General features: G+C 43.2%; 1 protein-coding gene across 1 annotated transcript; it reads left to right on the forward strand.

Moving 5' to 3' along the window:
* Positions 1 to 1,125: 1,125 nt before the first annotated feature.
* LOC148026332 (uncharacterized) lies at positions 1,126 to 22,286 on the forward strand. Its single transcript, XM_087690751.1, has 6 exons — positions 1,126 to 1,627; positions 1,712 to 1,950; positions 20,519 to 20,686; positions 20,790 to 20,897; positions 21,008 to 21,172; positions 21,287 to 22,286. Exons 1-6 carry the CDS (start codon positions 1,219 to 1,221, stop codon positions 21,854 to 21,856), a joined length of 1,659 nt encoding a protein of 552 aa, XP_087546877.1. The 5' UTR covers positions 1,126 to 1,218; the 3' UTR covers positions 21,857 to 22,286.
* Positions 22,287 to 22,833: the final 547 nt, after the last annotated feature.

Here is a 22,833-nt window from a genome sequence, read left to right on the forward strand (position 1 = left end):
TGCATATAGCTATAGTGGGCCTCATGTCGTGCTAGTGCTCAATGATGGTGCAAAACATGCATTAACCCAACCCTTGGTATGGAAGTATTTAATAAGAACATGAGATGACCCTTGAGTGCAATGTATCCAATAAGTGCAATGTGAAGTGCTTGTGAACGCATAGTCCCCTGTGATGTGCAAGAGTAAGGACAAGAAAACATATATGTTCTAGATGTTCGATAACTACTGGCAAACTCTAGCTCCAACCTGCCCAAAAAAATACCAATCTCAACCAAGGCTATCAAGTTCCCACACTCAAAAAATCAAACAACAATAACAAATCCTAAGCTAGACAAACATAGAAAATCCAACTACGAAATGACAAAACAAGTAACCACGTAAACAACTAAGCTAACAAAAATCAAACCTAAATACAATTTTTGTAGGGGTTTTCAATTTTCAAAAAAATGCTTAACAATGCATCTCCTCTCCCGCTTCGCAGCTCGTTGGAGCTTTAGGGGGGAGAGAGATTGGATCTCTCTCTCTCTCTCTCTCTATGACACATCACACAAAAGAGCATCGACATGAAGGAGCCATCACTAGAGGAGAGAGTACATGTGGGAGGTATTGTTGGAGCTTGGAGAGAGAGAGGAGAGAGAGAGAGAGAGAGAGAGAGAGAGAGAGAGAGAGAGAGAGAGAGAGAAGGCGTAGGGAGAGAGAAATAAGATTTATAGAGAGACTTAGGGGGGAGGGAAGAGAGATAGAGGGGGAAAATATCTAGACATAGGGAATTCGAGGGGGGAGGGAAGAGAGATAGAGGGGAAAAATATCTAGAGATAGGAAATTCGAGGCGGGAGGGAAGGAGCGGGGCACAAGGAGAGGGAGAGAGAGAGGGAGAAATGAAAAAACTTGAAAAGAGAGAGGGAAAAGAGAAGAGAGAAAAAAGGGAAATGGATTATTGAGCACATGGCAACTTCGCTGGCCGCTTTGTGGTAAAATTTAGTATTCTGGGTTAAGTGTACACAAAGTGCATGTGAAACGCTAGTTTTGTATCATAAAATTTATAAATTACTTTTAATTTTAAGTTTATACTTTTTCTAAGCGAAGTTAGTGCACGTCGACCTTGCCTCCTTACCTTGCCTGCCACTTTGTGAAGGGGAACCTGCGGAACGCTATCGTCGTCGGACTGAAAAAATGACGGTACTTTTTTGCAAAGCTAGGTGCCATCTTTCGTAGGAGATGGCTGCCGAGCCTACCTTCGTCTTCCAGGATGACGACGACCCCGACTTCTTGTCCGCGGTCGATGCTGCAGAAGCCGACGGCCTCCGCCGCCTCTCCTCCAGCCATGAGCAGCAGGCCTCATCATCTTCGGGCGGCGCTGGTGCGCCCGGCGGTCGTGCTAGAAAGCTTCCGCCAGCCGAGTTTTCTGGTAGCGCTTCCTCCAGCCATGACGCCTTTGAGAGAGAAGTCTCTTCTAAGCGCGCGAGACAAGAGACATCTCCCGAAGGAGAGTATATGGCTGCGCTTAGAGGTACTCACAGCGAGACGTGGCAAGCCATGTCCTCGAAGATGGGGGATATAAAAGCGAGAGCAGGTTATGGAAGCCCTCACGTGTTTCCAGGAGTCTCTACGAGCCGTAATGCTGCAGGTATGTCAATTTGCGTGAATTTGCAAAGCTAATTCAATCCTATTTCCTAGGCTTCATCTGAAGGTTGCAGTTATGTGGAGCTAGGGGGACATGATGGAGCAGCCGCAGGGGGTGGTTGTTTTCACTGTGGAAAGGAAGGCCATTGGGCCAAAGATTGTCCTTCGAGGTCATCTTCAAGCAGTGCGGGCGGTTTTCCATCTGCAGAAAACGGTTCTTCTGTGCCAGAGAGAAGTTGCCCCTGTGGTGCTGGTGCTTGTAAGGTCCTTATGGCTAACACAGAGAAGAATGCTGGTCGCCAGTTTTACCGATGTCCCTTAAGGAAGGTATGCTATTGCACATCTTTTGTATTGGTGTCTACTTTCACTTTCTTGTTTCCTTGGCAGCTTAGACCTTGTCTAGTGTTACTTTTTGTGTGTCTAGGTGAGGTTATCCATGATCAGCTGCTTGGTTCCTTTGAGTAACGTGGATTCCTTTATTCACTCTTTTTCCATTATATTGCATTATGACTACCATGCTTGTCAAAGCGGTGTTTGGAAGTTGTCCTTTGAATATTGTGCCTTGATGTTATGAGTCGTGAATTTTTGGATGGTAATTGTAACACATTCATTCAGTTTTTGACATTCGTTGGGGCCTTCCATAATGGAGATTGTTGATTGCTTGCGTGGACTATTTCTTCCATGTGTAGGAAATGGTTATGGACGTTTCCAAAAAAGTAACACTGAAGGGAGCTTGTTCCCTACCTGCATGTTTTTTATTTTTTTGAAACTCCTAGTTGCTGGTGGTTATGGCCAGGAGGCTTTCCATTTTCCAAGCTAAAATCCATGAGCTTTTGAGCTAAGGTATCTGAATTTGACTACTCTTTAAACAGCATTTGCCTTTACACACGTTCTCCCAAGAAATAATGGACTGTTTGTATTGCAAAAATACAATCATAGTTTGACATTTTAGGATATGGAAGGAAGTTGATGTAAGCACAATTCAACAATACAATTTATAATCGAGGTGAAACTTTTTATAAATTCGGAAAAACTCATAGGAACTTATGTTCATAGTAAGGGACTTCTTGATCGGACTCCCTTGAAAGGAATCAAGGAGTCAAAAGAAAGGCAAGGCATGAGCTTCAAATGCTTAAGTATCTAGCCTCAATAGTTTTAGCAAGAAAATATATAAAGTTGAAAAATTGGTATATACAGTGATTAAAAGATTATATTTGGCCCTGGATTTCAAAGTTATGGCAATTTTGGAATGAAGTTACCTAGTCTACTAGAACTTGTTTTCTTGAAGCTATACCAAGTCAAGCCCTTGTGATGACATTTAAGGCATATTAGATAAGCTTTCCTTAAATTTTCCCAAGGTTAAAAGTATCCTAGGATATGAGGTTATGGGCGTGCAAAATAATATATAACTTTGTGAACGTTTACAAGTTACTTTTGCCAGACCTAAAGAAGATATATCATACAAGCCAAATATGACACAAGCTAATAAAAAAAATGTCTTTAGAAACCTTATGCTTCTTGGAAAATTTGTAAGGTAAGAGGATTGAAAAACTTTTACTTGGTTTTTTAGTTTGGTGAATGCGAATTCCTTAGACACCATGTGGTGTCGAGCTATCTCGCAATACCTCAACTCTTGTACAATTCCATTAAGAAATTCCTAAATAAATAAATTAAAAATGGCTTTTGATAGGACAACTTTCCCAAAATGTTTTATACAATGGAACCTTGGGCATTATACACTTCATAGTCACAAGTAATTGGGTGAATGAGGCTGCGGGATGTAGGGATGCTATCCTTGTAATGAATTATGGAGGGATATGTTGTCTTTTTCATGCCTCACAATTGTCCCCCCCATCCCTTGTGAGGTCTCTTTGTTTGTGACGAACATGGAATATCATCATCATCATTCTTCTTCTTCTTCTTCTTCTTCTTCTTCTTCTTCTTCTGCTACTGCTATTGCTGCTGCTGCTGCTGCTGCTGCTGCTGCTGCTGCTCCCACTACTACTACGACTACGACTACTACTACTACCACCCCAATAACAAATATGTTCTATGGATACCCAACAACAATGACAACAAATAGAACTATGGATACCCAAGCCTTGGTGGTCAAGTCAATACTAAGGTTCCTTAGAGAAGAGATTGATGTCGATGTTGGTCATACTCAAGCCCAAATTCTAGAAAGTAGAAGTAGTCCAATTCTCTTTGTTTGTCATGAGAAACCTTTCAAAAGCACATCATGACCATGGATTTAATAGCATTCCACATATTCATGCACGTCATCTCTTGGCTGTGAGCTTTGTTAGAGTTTGACGAAGATGGAGGAGCTCTAATTGTCCACTAGGTTTGCATTTCAGCTTCTAGCTTGGAGTTAGTCCATGCTCACATTGTTCAATGTTGCATTGGCCTCTTTACAAGCTGTTTTTCAGATTTGCCCCTTTTCTCAGTCCTTAAACAACTTTTTATTCAACTTCTGCCCATTCTCTAAGAAGCTCGAATCCTTCCCACGCAGCAAAGTATTGGCTGTAGCAGTAGTCGCTACGAGTTGAGATATGCTAGACATAGTGGATTCAATGCAAAAATCCCAGATTCCTTTGGGCAACCTACAATCATATTTTTTTCACTTTCTCGTGAAAGGGTACGGGGTGATAAGAAGTAATAGGCAGCAATGTATCCCAAAACTTTTTATTATATTGCTCCAAATTCTTACATTTCTTAGCATCTAGCTTATTCCAAGTTGTCATGATATCCACCTCAAAGGTACTTGTCAACCAATTTGACGTAGACATTTGCTTGAATTGTACCCACGTTGACAGTCCTCTACCTTGCATCAAAAGAGTGGACCACCATTGTAATGCATTCCCTTTCAAGAAAGTGGTTGCCTTTCGAATCTTTGAGGACTCCGTGAATTTTCCCTTAAATAGGCTACATCAAACTGTTGAATGAAAGTCAAAGCTTTCAGCCTATCTTGTGCACCACTAAAGGACTCAAACTGCATTGCTTTTCCGCCCTCATCATAGTCTTTTGACATCCCTTTGCATGCCAGATTGTCATACACTGGCTGCTGCAAAAAGGGTGCACTTGCTGAATTTACATCAAAACCAATACCAAACGGAGTATTTGCATGATGAACATTCATTCCTTGAGCCCCATAAACATTTGAAGGTGCAAATGCATTACCAAACATACTACTTCATGCCTAGGCATCAAGCCAATTCTACTATATAGAGGGTTTTGCACATTTCTAGCCATACTCGAATACATTGGGCCTTGCACACCATGCATTTGTTGCTGCATACCATAGAGATTTATGCCATACATTCCTGTGTATGGTCCCTGTCCAACTAAAGCATGAAAAATCATGCTTCTACCAAAGTATCTCGGTCGCCCTATCATAGCACGCATGCTCAGCTGTCCAAAATCCATTGGAATGGCACTTCCATGATGGCCTTGCATTTGCATTCCTTGCCCTGTAGGTACCAACTGTTTTGTTTCATTACCATCTTTGGGAGCTTCAAATAAAGGCTTTGGCATTACCTTCAGTGCACCTTGTTGTCTCGAAGATGTAGAAGATGTCATTCTTCTTCTTGCCCTTGCTGGCCTTTGGAGCATTCAAAAATTGGGTAAATTGAGGGTCCTTTTGCCAATTCAACAAAGAAATTTACTGCTGTCCTCATTAGATTCTTGAACTAGTCATCCAATTCCTCTTCATTTTGCTAGTCATCATCTCATTATGCCTTGAAGGCTCTACATCTTACCCAACAACAACATTTTCAGCTTGCTTTCCATGGTTTGAGCCTTGTTCAAGGTCAAGCATTGCATTTCCTTCATTTCCATTTGAATGTTGATACTAAGAGGCATCATCACTGCTTGATTGCATCTCACTGTATGAAGACATGTTATTGTAATTTCTTAGCTCAGAGCAAAAATCAGCACTAGCACAAAGCTTTGACTTGCAATCAGGTGCCTCAGGCCCACCAAATCAAGGGATTGAGTGGTATCCCAGCAATGGAACCATGAAACGAGCCTTCCTTCTTGGAAAGTGTGGTAATTCCTTGATCAAGCACTTAGTTATAAACAATTTTCAAATAAACATAACTTAAATTGCACAAATTACCTTAATAATCTCGGATATTCGACAACTTGTTGGCCCCAAAATTGGTGTCCCTTTTAGTATTTCTTTAACTGGATTGCTAATGAAATGAGTACAAGCTGAATTAACAATCTCCTTTGTTGTTCCAAAAGCCCCTTTGCTGTAGCAACTATCAACAATCAATTCAAGCCAATTGTCCCTTGATTTTTCACCCAAGACTTGCATAAATGGAACCACCAACTAGCCAAATGCTACCCCAAATTACAATGAATGGGTTGGTATCTGAATTCCCTAACAATTACACAAATTTCAAGTGCTGAATTCAGTGTACAATACCTTCACCAATTGGCACGGGTCCTGAGGTGGTTGTCAAACCCTAAAATTTGCAAAAATTTAGGGTTTACAACAGAGATCTCTCTGTTGTCTACCAAATTTGAACCGAGATCTACTTAAAATGGCTGAGAAATGGTGAGATCTCTTGAGAATGGATTGGAGAAGATGCGAGAAAGCCAAGATGAGAGAGAAATTTGATTTTCTTTGCAAGAAAACTGCAAATTTCGCCTGCTACGCATTTAATGGAGTCACCTACTCCTAGACACCTCCGAAATGCTGTCACCTTGTATTGTTGTTGCCAATCCCTAGAAGGCAACTTGGTGATGTCTCTTTCCTATTTAGACCCCTAGATGGCCGTCTTCTTTAGCATATTGCTGTTCTCTAATTAGAAAATGGACTAGTATCTCTCTCTCTCTCTCTCTCTCTCTCTCTCTCTCTCTCTCTCTCTCTCTCTGTGTCCCCTTCCCCCATCCTCAACGTTGTAAACTAAACTGAACGGCTGAGACCCAGCCTCCGAAAACGTTTTATCAGTTTGCGTGGGCATTTTTGCGAAGTGGCAGCCTTCTAAACCAAATTTTCAGCATTATCCAGCCATTTAATTAATTTTCAAAATTAAATAATCTTGAAAATTAATTGCAACCCTACTAACCTTGCCCAAAATTAAATGTTCCCATCCATAATTAAATTGACTATGCCATTTGTAACTTGGAGTTGTTCCCAATCTCTGTTGACCCTTAGACTGGCATTAATTGCCAGTCCCTAGTGTTGCCACTGACACTTATTGGTCAAATAATTGTCCTAGGGTCAAAATTGACACCAACTAACCCCGAAAGCTCAATTGGCATAACTTATCATAACTTTTATCTTTGATACCCACTGTATCCTTAGGGTCCTTGGCGTGTTACCATGAAATAACTGTCACGTGCATCACATGTGGTAAACAACCTTGCACATTTTCATTGTTTCCATTGAAACCCAAAATTTCTGGGTACAAGGCTTTGATGACTTAGACGAGGAGCTTTTGTCTCACTACTCTTTTGAGCAGAGATATGATTATCGGGAGTTTCGACAGAAGTCTCTTAAAACCCGTTCCTCTTTTGCTTATCTTTCACAGCAGGCCCCATATGAAGTGATGGCTCCGTCTGATGTGAAGATGCCTTCTTTGATACCCTCTATTCAGGTTCTTGTTTTTTCTTTTTGCCCAAAGAAGACAAACTCCATGGTTTCAACTATTCTTTGTGGTCATGCAAGGTGGAGTGCATACTTGACACCTTTGATCTTTGGGAGCTTGTTTCTTCACCTATTCCACGTCCTTAGGAGGATGCCCTCCATGGACCATGCAACCTTATGGGATCAGCTCAACTCTAGAGTCAGATCCTTTCTCTTCATGAGTTTGCAGGACTCTGTTCTTGTGCATGTTTGCAGGTTGAGGATTGTGGTAGAAGTGTGGAGTAAGCTTGTGTCTTTATATTAGCACAAGACGTTTGCCGACAAGATTTTCCTTGAGAAGAAGTTGCGGGTGCTCAGTCTTGGTGACTCTCCTTCTATGAAGGAGCACATCACAAAGATGGAGGATATGAGAGGTGAGCTCCTTGCTTCTTCTGCACAAGAGAAGCCCGTGCTTATGGATAGTGGGGCTTCTTCTTACATGACCTATAGACAGGATTGGCTTTAGGACATTTGTTCCAAAGGAAGCATCGTCACCATTGGTGACAACTGGATTGTTCTTGTTTGAGGAGTGGGAATTATTCTTTTATTGCCTGACAGACAGTTTTCTTCCGCTAGGGTTCTTTATGTACTAGATTTGGGGTTTAACCTATTGTTTGTTCATGGTTTGACACAGTTAGGTATCCGCATTGTCTTTACTCCGGATGCAGTTACTGTGGAGAATGCCTCTGTAGGTCTAGCTCTTTGGACAGGTACATAGGAGGGTGGGCTCTATACACTCATAGCCTTAGCCACGAGGTCTTCCCCCACGAACTTGGGTTGCTTTGGCATGCTCGTTATGGTCATTTGAACCTTAATGCAATTCGATGGGCTTCTCAAAAGAAGAGGTTGAATTTGATGTGAATTCTTTTTGGATTCTTGATCGTGGATCAAGACAAGTTATTTCTTCAGGTTAAGAGGGGAATGGAGTCTACAAGTTGCCGTCTTCTTCTGCCTTGACTTCTGTTCTTCTTACCTCACAAACTCAGTTCGAGCTTTGGCATGTTTGGTTTTGGCCACCTCAACTATGATTACCATTGGAAGGTGTCAAAGGGACAGCTTGTTCGAGGTTTACCGGATATTGTGGTGACCCAACAGCCTTGTGTATCCTGCGAAGTGGACTTGCGATACTGTTCTCAACAAGGCTACGAGGTGGTCTTTAGCACCCTTGGAGCTTGTTTCTATTGATCTTTGTGGATCGATGAGGATGGAGTCCCTTCGAGGGAGCTTGGATTTCATGCTAATTGTGAATGATTACAATAGGCCGATATGGGCTTATTTCTTGAAGCGGAAGTCGGAGGCTTTCTTCAACTTTAAGGATTGGTTGCTCTTTGACGAGAACCGATTGGGTTGGAAACTGAAGGCCTTACAATCGGATAAGGGCAGAGAATTTGTTTCTAATGAGCTTGCTCGTTTTTGTGTAAATCATGGTATTCATTAGGAGTTTGCCAATACAAACACCCCTCAGGAGAATGGCATATGGAATCGGAAGAATTGTAGTGTGATCGAGATGGCCCGTACCATGATGGAGCACCATTAGATACCTTAGTGTTTATGGGCTGAGGCTGTGGCTATTACCGTCCACATCCTTAATTGTTCCCCTACTTCTACTATTATTGGTATGACTCCATATGAGGCATACTTTGGGTCTAAGTCAGATGTTTCTTATTTCAAGGTTTTTGGGCGTGATGCCTATATTCACATCTTAAAGACATAGCATGACAAATTTGAAGTGGCTTTCAAAAGACTGGTGTTTGTGGGCTATAGCTCGCAGTCTCAAGGCTACCGATTGTATGATCTTGTTAAGTGGAATGTTTACACGAGCCGTGATGTTCGGTTTGTGGAAGTTCCACCCTTAGAGGGGGGTGAGGAACACCCTATTCTTGGAGATCTCGGTGATAGTTGGGTGCTATCGACTATTCCTCTTGAGCATGTGGCTCTTGAATACTCTTCTTCGGATGAGGAACTTAGTTCTTAGCTACCGGATTCACCGATTGCTCCCCCGTTGTCGGTGGACCTTCTAGAAACTTCAGCAGATGGAGAGTGACGAGGTGAGATCCGGCCTCCTCCTTGGTGTGCTTGTGATATTCTTCGTGATGCAGGGATCGAAGGGGTCCCTAAGGAGTGGCAACCGTAAGATGGCCCACGGCGTTCTCAAAGGAACCAAGCACATCAGACCGAGCTTGTTTACACTATTTACTGTTTGATGACTCGTGTTATGCAAGATCGAGAGCCTATCTCCGTGAAGGAGACTTTACAGCATGATCATTGGAAGAAAGTGATGGAGAGGAGCTAGAATCGATTGAGAGGAATGGCACTTGGTTTCTTATGCCAAAGCCTTCTCACGAGAAGATCATTGGAGTCAAATGGGTCTTTAAGACCAAGTACCGCAGTGATAGCACGTTGGACAAGCACAAGGCCTTCCTTGTTGCTAAAGGTTTTGCACAATGCCCAATCTTTGATTTCCATGATACTTTTGCCTCTACAGCTCAGATGGCCACTATTCGCGTTGTTCTTGCTTTGGCTAGCCATAGAAGATGGTTAGTCTATCAGCTAGATGTGAAATCTACCTTCTTGAATAAGGAGTGGAAGGAGGAGATCTATGTTGAGCAGCCTCTAGGCTTCGGTTCTTCTGATGGTAAGGGTACAGGTTAAGGAAGGCTATCTTTGGCCTTAAGCAGGCTCCCCATGCTCGGAATGAGAAGGTTGACTCATTCCTCTATGAGAACTTTGGGTATCGACGTTCCAAAGCCGACACCCAGCTGTATGTACACACCTCAGGTGGAGGTCATGTGTTGTTCGTCCTTTATGTGGATGATTTGATTGTGATAGGTGACCATACTTAGATGGTCAAGCATACGAAGGCAACACTTCATGAGAAGTTTGACACGATAGATATGGGACTTCTTCACTTCTTTCTAGGTCATGAGATTTATTAGACGCCGAGGGGGATCTTTATTCTCAGTAGCGATATGTCCAAGAGCTCTTGACTACATGTGAGATGGAGGGATGTAAGTCTCTTACAACTCCTATGGATTTGAATTGGAAGGCTACAACTCATTCCGATTCTCCATTGGCAGATGCTACTTGTTATAGGCAGTTGGTTGGCTCCTTGATCTGGCTTCTTAATACTCGTGTTGACTTATGTTATGTTGTAGGTGTGTTGGTCGGGTTTATGAGTGAACCCAAGGTGGTGCCTTGGTAGGTTGCGCAGAGGATTTTGCAGTTCCTACGGGGGATTCCTGATCTTGGGATTTATTATCCCGCTGGTACAGGTGCTATGGACTTGGTCCTTATAGGGTTGAGTGATTCAGATTGGGCTAGTGATGTGGATCAACGGTCCACGACATGTTATTGCTTTACCTTGGGTAATGGTGCTATTTCATGGAGTAGCAAGAAGCAACCCATGGTTGCCCTATCTTCAACTGAGGTGGAGTATTGGGCGGTGTCTTTTCTACTACATGTGAGACAGTGTGGCTTCGCAAGCTCTTGAAGGAGCTTGGCTGGTGCAGACAAGTCCTACTGTTCTTCAGTGCGACACTGAGAGTTGCATTCCCTTGGCTAGGAATCCTATGTTTCATGCTCGGATGAAGCATATTGAGATTCAGTACCATTTCTTTTGGGAGAAGATTCTAGATGAGACTATTTCTTTGGTCTATTGCAAGACAGAGGACAATCTTGCAGATTTGTTTACCAAGGCGCTTCCTCAAGCTTTACTTTGACAACATCCAGATCTCTTAGCCTTTTGCCATGTCCAGGATCTGAGAGGGGGTGTTAGAGTTGGGCAGCTGGTCATTCCTTGGATAGGCAAGAGCGGCAAGAGCGGTTGGTGTAGATGACATGTGGTAGGTCGGATAGGCCTAGGTTACACGTGGCAGCGGGTCGGACAGGCTGGTTGGAGATCATTGCTGTCAGTCGGTTGCATTTAATGTAGACGACGTGGCCTTTTTTATGATTTCCTATTGGTCTATTTATTGGCCATGATTTCAGCAATCTTTCACAGTTGCTCTCCTAGATTTTAGGCTGTAGACAATGGAGAATGCCCTTGGGGATGATGGCGATTGAGATCTTCAGGGTGGAGGCATACGCAGACATTGTTTTTGCACCCGTGTATATTTTTGCATCCTTGAGAGAGAGAGAGAGAGGATCCACTTTGTAATCCAAGTGTTCCACTTGAAAGGAGACCTATAGTGAAGAATAGTAGATAGGATGAGCGCTAGGGCATGAAACTCGACCTTGGAAGGGAAGTCACAAGCTTCATGTCTCCATGTTGGAAGGAATACGAAGTCCTAGCCACCAAGTCATGGCTGAAACATCCATGGCTCTGATTTAGATAGAACATGTAGATCATGGGTATCAATAGGTGAGATGGCATCGTGATGTCAACCACCCCAAGATGGTAAAGGATTTTCAAGAGGGTGTGGAAAGGACCGCACGATAAGTAGGGGCTCCCTTTGAAGTTGGCAGAATGGGATCCCCTTGGAAAGTCAAAGAAAGACGACCCCTTTATGAATCCCTCGTTAGAGAGGGGGAATCTAAAAACCCATGGATCAGGGCCTTTAGAGCGTCTAATGACAAAGGTAATGCTTTGGCTGTGTCGAAGAAGGTCTTTGTAGCCATTGTTTGGGCCACATAGCTAGAGCCATAAGGTTGTTCTTTGTCTTGTAGTCCTTTTGAAGGTGTTCCTTCTTGCCACAATAATAGCACTAAGATGACTTCTTCCACTGTATCGCACCCCTCTTTGAAACTGGAACATTTGAAACACCAAGAGATAGCATCCTCACAGAAACTTGAAGTTGAACATAGCAACTCTCCAGCATAACACTTGTAGATAAGTAAATAATGTCGACATGCTGACCATCAGGAGATGCCAGAGGAGCCATGTGAGAGAGATACATAGAGAAGATGAAGAAAGACAAGGGAGCTTTAGGAAGAAAAGTATGCCAAAAAGATAGACTCACAAGTATTGCACGAGTTCTTTGTAGTAAAGAAAGCACATAGAGAAAAAGTCAACAATAATCAAAGTGTAGTGATGAGAACACGACAACCGGATGCACATGAACCCTCTCTAAAACTGAGTAGTGTATCATAAAAGGAAAATATTGTCACAACTCTATAGAAACAGAATTTGTATCCTTTTTCATTAATTTGTCTATATAATGATTTATTAAATTTATTTCCTTTGTACCAATTAGATATAAAGAAAAGTGCATTGGAGCTGGCCACTGATGAGTGGTCACAGGTTATGGTGGACCCACGCAGTGGGTTAGAGAAAAGATAGTTCACACTTCCACCTATATGGTCCGATTGGGCGCCTGTGACCAGAACTCACGCATATCAGGGTTAGACTCGCACACAGAAAAGATTGATGCCTTGAAGTGTGGGCTAGATCCACAAGAACAGACAGTTACAATCAACAAGATGGCATGATCATGAAATGCTTGTATAATGTGCATGTGTGGGCTGAAAGCTTGAAATGCACATTTCTTTGCATAGGAAAGTCACATGAAGATTCTAATACCGTTTTTGCGATGTACACGGAAAAAGCTTTCATACGACACCCATATTGGGAGGGTCCCTAAATTTTAGGAGATCCCTAAATTTTAGGAGCCTCGAATTAGCCTAAAAATGCTAGTCCTAAAAAATAGAGATGTCATTCTAAAAATAGTAAGTTCTGTACTCTGACTGTGCTTACTAAATTTGGTTGTTTCTATTCTTGACAGTATTCAGCCCAAAAAGGAAGTCCATAGAGAAGAGAAGTGTCAAGACACTTGTTACACAAGTTTCCAAGTGTCCCACCACTTGTCACATCTCATGACATGTGGCTGGACACTTGTCTTGTGCTACTCCACTTTCCCCTTTTGTACTAGCTCTTCCCTCTCCTATAACTAAGAGCTCGTTTTTCTTCATTCAGCATCATTTTTCTTTTTTGTAAACTCATGTACAACACCCACAGATAGCCAGAAACTTGCCCCATCCATCCCCATCATCATCCCCCACTTCTCCATTATCAAATTCCTCCATATTCCCTCTTCTATCACCGCTGTTTTACAAGACAGCAAGCCTATAAATTCATTACAGCACCTCCTTCTCAAGCTCTTTCTTCCATTTTAGCAACAAGAAGCAAGCCCTATCCATGTACTACTGTTCAACGATGGAGAAAGGCTGATTTCCCCTCTTTCTTTTCTCATACTGTAAAGAAATCAGCTCTTATCATTGCATAATAGATAATGCATGTGTGCTTGTACATCTTTGCATGATCTTGTGAGAGTGAGAATTACTTCTCCTCACTCTCAGGTTGATTGTAACTGAGCTCTTCCCTAAGGGACTTGGGTTGAGCAGAAATACATTCCTTCGGGGGGGGTTGCCCATCTTCAACCCTCAATCTTGTCTCCATTACTTTTACATTTTCATGGCTGTAATTTTGTGCGTAATTTTCATTTTCAGCTTTAAGTGTTCATTCTCTTTTATATTAAATCTCGAAAACAAGCGAATATCATAATTGTTAAGCATACTACATTGTTCGGGGCGTTTACAAATATGGACCAAACACAGCCAAAAAATAGCTTGAAACCTGTCACCCACCCTTGCACAGAAGCAAAAAAGGCAAAACGTAGATGCTGATCAGGAAAATGCAGACAGTGACTGCATTAAATGCAGTTGACTTGCAAGAAAAAAGTTTGCCTTAGCTTGCTGTCCCCAAAACGCAGATGTGGAAAGGTCAAGAACAGATATGCAGCCTTAAAACAGCCTTAGAAATCGATAAATGTAGATGGCAGATTGCAAAATGCTGGGAAAATAGCAGTAGAAGAGGCAAAAAATTAGCAGAAGATGGTTACCCAAGCTGCAAATCAGGCGCAGCAATCAGAAACAGGTCAAATCAGTGGACAAAAAGTTAAAACTAAGACCTGAAACAGTGCAAAACAGCGGCAGAAACAATCATATCGCAATCTGATACCATGTCACAAGTGGATGTAGTGATGGAAGCATGGAAAAGTGCTGTAATAGATTGCTGAACACAAGACAAAGGAAAGATAGAGAGAGAAACACCGCAAAAGAAAAGAACATTGCAGAAAGAACTTAGAAGCAAAGAGATATTGCGAAATGGAATCCATATACCAAGATATGAGACAGTATAGAATCAATGTGAGCCACCAGTTGTGAAGGCATTGGCCCCTGCTCCTCTCCCTCCACCACAACCTGATAGATAATTTATGATACCAATTTGTGGTGGAGTGCTTGAAAAAAATAGGCAAAAATAATGCCACAAATGATGTCAGGTTGGCCAGCAATAAATGCTAAAATAGCCATCATAAAATGTTGGATAAAATGCCTAAATAATCTAAAAAATGTCTTGCTGCCCTAGCCCATTGAAGAATGATGATAATTGAATGAGAGGAGGAGAAGCCCTTGAATAAATAGGTCCAAAATATGCCAAATATGGCAACTGGTCGGCCAGCAATAAATGCCTAAATAATCACTATGATGACCACAGTAAATGCCTAAAATACCTAGTAATATCAAGCATAGGATTGCTAACACCCTCTCTCAGATTTGGGTGATCTGATATAATACAATGAGACAATGATAATCATATATAACAAAGAAGCATGAGAGTAGAACCATGGATATCCAAATAGTGGGTGATCAAGCCACCAGCAAGGTGCCTCAGAGAGAACCTAAGGGCAATGTCAATTGTAGGAGCTTGTGAAAATAGAGAGGAGTCATAACAAATCTCAATGTCTGTCAACAATGTCTTGTAGTAGCATAGAAGACCATCCTTTCAAATGGCCTCTAAAGATATGTGACCATGGATTCCCCGCCTTTGGCCGAGATTGCCAAAGTGTTCCCTCATGTGAGCTTACGACTAGGAGCCAATCCTGCTCGCTGTCAAAGAAATAGCTCATCATGAACTTGGATGTCAATCCCAGCTCTAGGATTTGAATTTGCCAGACTTTGGTCGATATGTCAGGAATGTCCCTGTCTGGAATCTATGCAATGTTGCCTTTGGCCAAGATTGCCAATGTGTTCCCTCATGTGAGCTTACGACTAGGAGCTAATCCTGCTCGTTGTCAAAGAAATAGCTCATCATGAACCTGGATGTCAATCCCAGCTCTAGGATTTGAATTTGCCAGACTTTGGTTGATATGTCAGGAATGTCCCTCTCTGGAATCTATGCAATGTATACCTGTATAGATGACACGTGGCTGCCCCATCTCACCACCCTCTCACACACTCTTTGGCATCGAAGAGTTGTGAGGGATGACTGCATCCCTTGGACTAGAAAGCAGCTGAGGAAGGGGCAATCAAGCCCTTCTTGCGATTTGAAGAGGTGGATCCCTTCCGTGCCGCAGATTTCTCCTTGGTTGGTGGATCGGAGTCAGAGTCTAAGGAAGAGGATGACATGTCATAGGAGTTTGCATCCTGCTTCTTCTTCGTTTCTTTCTTCTTCCATGAGATTGCTAACTCTTTGCAGTCCTTCCACAAGTGACCCTCTAACATTGGGCCTTTGACTTCTTCTTCTTGTCACCCCTCTTTGAAGCTGTAAAGGCATCACTGGAACTACTATAATGAGATGAGAGCCTCCCCTGTAAATGCAAGGATATCTCATGCTCATGCAGCATTGAGGACATACGTGTAAAGCTCATAGGTGTAGAGGATGTATGCGCCCTCAAAGCATTTGCCACTCTATCAAACTTCGGGGGGACTTCTAGAGTATCGTGCCCACTAGATGTGCCTTTAAAAAGGTAGATTGCATGTGTTGAAGTTGGTTTTGTATGTGTATAACATAGAGCAAAATGACCGAATAGTGTTCTTGGACTTAAACTTCATTTGTTGAAGCTGTCCATAGAGGGTCATAGCAGGCATGGGGGAAGGTGCCTCATACAACATTTGAAGCTTCGACCAAATTTTGGGTGATGTCCTATAGGAGGTGATCGCTGGTGGAACTTCTTTAGAAATACACTGAAGCAGTGCAGAATACGCATGGGCATCATCCGAATCCCATGTAAGCACAGCCTCCTCATGGTTGTCCTTGTCAAAATCTTCAGGAAGAGGAAAATTACACTGAGGTTGAGGAATAGCTCCACATACAATATACCAAATTTGCTTTTGCACAAACCAAGCTTTCATCATAACTTATTATCGGTAGAAGTGCAGAGAGGAGCCGTCTAGATAGATAAAGAAGAGAAGATAAGAGGAGAGAGGGTATACGGAGAGGGAATTCAGCCAAACCAATATTAAAGACTTCACAAAATGAGAGTTCACATGCATTGTAACCAAAAATCTGATTAATAACGAAGGCCAATTGCTGCAAAATGAAGAAAAACCAGTCAAAAACTGCCAAAAATAGCAAAAACGGCGTGTACAAACAATCGTCTAGCCATAGTTAGAAGCAGAAAACCAAAAATGCAGGCAGGTGGAGCATTGAATGCAGCAAACTGATGATTGCGGGCTGAAATCTAGGTGCAGGCTGAAAACGCAGGTTGCTAGTCTAAAAAATGAAGGCTTGATTAGCATGAGGAAGAAAGACTTGTAGCCAGTAGAAAAATCACAACTGGAACTGAGATCCTACAATCTGATACCATGTCAGGAGTGGTGCAGCAATGGAAGCGTAGATAGGTGTTGAAATAAATTGTTGAATACAAGACAAAAGAGAGAAAAAACAAAAGAATAAAAGATCAAAAGAACAAAAGAACATTGCAAAGGAAGAGAACTCAGAGATGTGCTCGGGAAATGGAATCCATATACCAATAGATGTAGATTAGCTTTTAAGGGGTAGTGTGACAGGCATTGAGCTTGCTACCTTGTGGCAAGTGTCAGAAGTAGTGAAGCAATGGAAGCATAAACAAGTGTTGAAATAAACTGTTGAACACAAGACAAAGGAGAAAGGAAACAGAAGAACACTTCAAAGAAAGAGAACTCAGAGACGTGCTTTGGAAATGGAATCCATATACCAAACATAAGAATGTGTTAGCAGTCATGTTTGTCATGCCTTGTCATCTCCTGCCTGTGAGTCTCAGTCTGAGTCAGACGAGGACATTAGGAGCTCTGACATGTCTGTCATATGTTATGATGGGGGAGGCTAGTCACTCTTGACTGGTTGTCTTAGGATGTGTATTTCTTTTTGGCCTCTTTTAGCCCGGCCACTTTTTGGTCACTGTTGTGGGGCGCCCATTTTAGGGCATTTTTAGGGTTTGCGCCCATTTTAGGGTTAGGGTTAGGGTTTGTCCTTTGCCTATTTATAGGCAGCTCCCCTCCCCACTTGATCACTTGTCTTCTTGCAGATTCCGACACTTCTCCTCCCCCATGGTGGTGCTGCCATCATCATCAGTCTGATCTGGTGCCCTCACTGACGCTTCGGGCTGCGTGCAGGGACTGATCAGTCCATTTCAGTGTATTCAGCATTCATTTCAGTCGGTGCAGATTTCTCTTCCTTATTTTTTGCTCTCTCTCTCTCTCCTCCGTGTTCATACTCCCTCTTCTGCAGCGCACTCTCACATGGTATCAGAGCCGAAGGAGAGTACACGGAGCTGAGATTTACACGGGAGATCACCCAAAATCTTTGCGTTTGCTGCTGGCCTCATTCCCAACAGTCAAGGCGGCCCTTCCAGGAGGTCACCATCCTTGCGTTTGCTGCATGCGCCCCCTCCAGAAGCTGCCACGTGTCACCAGCCTTGCATTTGCTGCAGGCGCCCCCCTCCAGAGGCTGCCACGTCATCACAAACCAGTTCCTGCTTGCGTTTTCAGTCAGGACGGCCACTCCTCCAGCTGAGCGACACTCCTCCAGTCTGCATTTTGCTGATCTAGCTGTCGTTCCATCTCTAGGCAGCTCTTTTCCTGCTGGCGACCTATTCCCAGGCTGTGTTTTGGTGCTGGCAGCTTCTATCTTGGTGATATTCATCAGACAACCTTGCGTTTTGCAGCTCCAGGTGTCTGTAGGCCTCCCCTGCCTGCGTTTTGGTGATTGGTGACCATACTGCTGGTCATTATTCGGCACCGGCAAAGTTTCTTTGGTGTTTTGCAGATTGGAAGATGTATTCTCATCAGTTTACGGGCTTTGATGACTCAGATGACGAGCTTTTGTCTCGACACTCATCTGAACGGAGGCGTGATTTCTATCATGAGGACCGTCGTCCGGAATCTATTCCTCTTTCCCATTCCCCTTCTATTCATGTATCTCGGCAAGCCCCTTCCAGTGGGCCGAAGATGCAGCCTTTGGTACCCCCTGTACAGGTACCCATACTTCCTCAGCTGCCCAAAGAGGACCGGTTGGATGGCTCCAACTTTTCTCTATGGTCCTGCAAGGCGGAGTGTATCTTGGACTCCTTCGATCTTTGGGAGCTTGTTTCTGTTCCTATACCCCGGCCTCAGGTGGATCCCACAGATGGAACATCTATGGATCGTGCAACCTTATGGGATGGGCTCAATTCTAGAGCCAGATCTTTCCTCTTTCCGAGTTTGCAGGATTCTGTCCTTGTTCATGTTCACAGGTTGAAGACTGCAGCAGGTGTGTGGAGAAAGCTCGCGTCTCTCTATCAACAGAAGACGTTTGCCCATCGGATATCTCTTGAAAAGAAGTTGCGGATGCTCGCTATTGATGATAGTCCTTCCATGAAGGACCACATCAACAGATTACAGGATATGAGGGATGAGCTTGCATCCCTCGGTCGGACGATATCTTCTGAAGACATGGCTATGATTCTTTTGACTCAGCTGCCATCGCCTCGGTTTGATGTCTTCTACACTAGCCTTCTTACATCGAGGACCCGTGAGAAGCTTCTATGGGAGGAGCTTGCCCCGCTTGTCTTGGAGCATGACGAGCGACTCAAAGAGGTCAGTGCTAGTGGATCCGACTCCACTAGAGCCTTTGTTGCAGGTTTGGGAGGACAGAAGAAGAAGAAGAAGTCAAAGGCTAAGAAGAAGGATAGTTCTTCAGGCTCTGACTCAGATTCAGAGAGCCCGAAGTGCCCACACTGTGGGAAAGGGACACATCCCGAGGAGAAATGCTGGAAGAAGTACCCTCCCCTTCGTCCGGGAGCAAAGGATGGATCTACATCGGAGCCTTCTTCTACCTCTACACCAGCTGTTACCCATGAGTCAGTGTTCCTTCATATCCATGCTTTGGAGGAGGATCCTTCTTCCGTGGCTGCAGTGTCTTCTACGCAGCCTTGGTTAGTGGACAGTGGTGCTTCGAGTCATATGACTCCCCGAGGTGATTTGTTACAGGATCTCCGTCCATTAGAGGGTTCAGTCACTGTTGGTGATATTTTATCGGTGCCTATTAGTGGTGTTGGCACATTGCCTTTGTTTACCGACCGACCTTCGAGCTCCTTTTCACAGGCCCTACATGTTCCGGATTTGGGCCTTCTCCTCCTCTCAGTTTATGGCCTTACGAGGCTTGGCACACGAGTGATCTTCACCGAGCGTGCCGTTGTTATTGAGGATTCTCTTACAGGAGTTGTCTTATCTACAGGTTGGCAGGAGAGCTGGCTTTACAGGCTCCATTCCCCTGTCTTGCCCGATGCAAGGCGCTGATGAGTTACAGCTCACACGGATAGGCATTGTGAGGCGTAATGGGCCCAAGTGGTGTGTTGACCGATTTATTGACCCTTGCTATTAAGAAGGTATTAACCTTTATTTTCTTTTTCAAAGGCTACCTCTACACCTTCAATTAAACCCTTTAAGCTGGTCCTTTAAGCTAGCCAGAAATAAAAGGGTGTCAGTCTTGCATTGAATGCATATTGATTTTGCAGTATTCTGCTTTTCTAACAATCAGTAATTTCTAACATCTCTCTCAAAACGCTTAGTGCTTGTGCACTTGATCATAAAACGTGGAGCAGATGACTTCGTATCAGTGGCAATGTAAATTTGCTGTTAGAGATTGCACGTCATCACACATCTTTGATAACCAAAACTGATTTTGTATTCTGAATGTGAGATGTTTCCCTTGTATTTGAGAGCTACGATATTGAAGCTTACCATATGAGGAGATAAAATATGTAGCCTATGTTCAACACAATCACATGGGATGCAAAACAGGAAGGGGATGGGGCATGTGGAGTGGGGAGGAATTGCTATCACTTGTGACTATTAGTCACGTGGAAGATGTGGGACTTAAAGAATCTACTGTTACCGTGATCCACAAGTCCAAAGTTGACTGTCATTTGTGACTACGATGTTCAACTCCAGTTGCTATTTTTTCCCCCCCAAGTAATTTTACTCTTTTGAAGAATGACTCTGCCATTATTTGTACACTTGCAGGAAGAAGGACAATGTGGGTTTTTTGAATGGTGTGATCAAGGTGCTGTAGGGGTTAGTTCTAGGCCTGTAGATATGCCTTGCCCTTGTGGGGCAGGTAATTGCAGCATACTAACTGCCAAAACAGAAAAGAATATGGGGCGTCAATTTTATAGATGCCCTCTCAATCAGGTCAATACTGTTTCAAGCTATTGTTCTGTTTTTGTCATTTCGTTGTCTCCTACTGAAGTAATAAAGATGCCACATTACTAATGCTAGTATTTGATGCCATTAGGGAGAAGGCGCTTGTGGATTCTTCAAGTGGTGTGATGAAGGCAGTCTGGTGCCAACGAGTCCTGCACGTGGCAGCCATGTGGGAGGGAGAGCCGTTCCGGTTTTGAAAGTTTGTAGCAAACAATTTTGTATACATGGCCTGGATGGCAACAGTCAAAGTCAAATCTTCTGGTTTCCAAATAACAAGGTAGATAAAATGATAATTGTCGTTCTTTGCAGGAGGAATGGTTTGATGGATCCTCCAGCGCAAGTCAACAGTTTGCAAGAGGGAGTTCCCAGCCTTCAGACCTGAGTTGCCCTTGTGGGGCTGGTCCTTGCAGCATCTTAACTGCCAAAACCGAGAAAAATATGGGCCGCCAGTTCTATAAATGCCCTCTTAATCAGGTGTTTTTGGGGGGTGTTTGCTCTGTGGCTTACTTTTTCAATATGATAATGTATGATAGGTTGTAAATCCAGAAAGATGCCATATTCTTTCTCACCTTTATCAGATGAAAACAGGGTGAAGGTTCTTGTGGGTTCTTCAAATGGTGTGACGAAGTTACCTCAGCCTCTGCAGATGCGGCACGTGTCAGCATTTCAGGAAGGACAGGTGTTCCTTTGTCAAATGTTGGGATTGGACAGTGTTTTAAATGCCAAATGGATGGTCACTGGGCCAAGGATTGCCCCAATGGACATTCCGTTAGTTATATATCCAAAAGTCCTGCTCAGGTGTCCACTGGCTTTGGTAACAAGGTGGGATATAGTGCAACTGGCAATGCGGTCTCTGTAACTTGCTATAAATGTGGCCAGGCAGGTCATATGGCAAAAGACTGTCCAAATCAAACATATAATACTGGCTCTGGTGCCTGGAACACACCTGGGACTGCATTGGGAGGGAGTTCTTATACACGTGGTGGGGAGGGTCACCGGAGTTCGAATCATCCACCACACAGCACAAGAGGTGCAGATGCTGGAGCTAGGGTGACTGGGAGAGGGGTTGGAAGTGGTGGTGGGTGCTATAAATGTGGTGGCCAGGGTCATTGGGCAAGTGAATGCAGGGCAGATGGAAAAGACAGAAGGATGCGCTAAGGCAAAACAGAGTTGTAAATAGCAATGATCACGTGTTTGTCAATCTGAGGCAGTCTTATTGTAAGCTTTTTCTACTGACCCGCTTCGGAAATCGAAGGTGTTTTGTATAGTTTCAAAGGTGGATCTACGGTCGCAAGTGGACGGCTTTGCGTTATTATTCTTTGAAAGAAGCTTTAGCATTGCGAGTTTTGGCTTCCACCAAGGCATTACAAGCAAGGTCAAAGTTTTACAGGCCATGAGGGCTTTGCATCAATGATCCATGTTGGAATTTGCTTCATTGAGCAGAATCTTCCTTGCCCGTTTTGAGTAAACACGAGAATTCCAAGAATCTTACGATAAGCACATGACACTCTCCCTAGTGTTCCTATCCCAAGAACGCTGGATTGTTTGTTAACTTTTAATGTCCACATTGATGCTTCTTAGCATACAATTGGTGATTGTTTCATTGGCCGAAACCTTCTTGTTCGTTTTCAATGCACATGACAACATCGAGAATCTTACAATTAAGCACAAGCCTTTCTCTAGTTTTACCTATCATATGAATTCCCAATTGGTCGATGACTTTTAATGTTAATATCAATGATTTTGAGTACACAATTGGAGTGGTCCTATGATCACATGGAGAGTAGGAAATAGAGAACCTTGTCGGCTTTGTAAGCATGTAGTTGGCTGATCTAGAAATTGAGGGGTTCATGATGATTGCAATCAACAAATTTGCTCTTTTGGTTAATTGTAGAATTTGATGGCTTGATTCTAGTTACTAAGGGGAAGCAACACCTAATTTCTAACCATTTATTGTCTTTTACACATTAAGGCCCCCCTAGGTTGAGACATGATAATCCTAATGCATATTTGTTTCTTGTTGATCTTCATATTATCACAATTAAAGTTAAGCTCTCATTACATTGGGTGAAGAAAATAGTGGAAATCTTAATGAAAAATAGGTGCAAGAAATTGACGAAGAACTTAGGGTTTCA

This window comes from Lygodium microphyllum, chromosome 13 (genome assembly GCF_053477565.2).
Source record: "Lygodium microphyllum isolate KBCC chromosome 13, Lygodium_microphyllum_v1.1.10, whole genome shotgun sequence".
Taxonomy (NCBI): domain Eukaryota; kingdom Viridiplantae; phylum Streptophyta; class Polypodiopsida; order Schizaeales; family Lygodiaceae; genus Lygodium; species Lygodium microphyllum.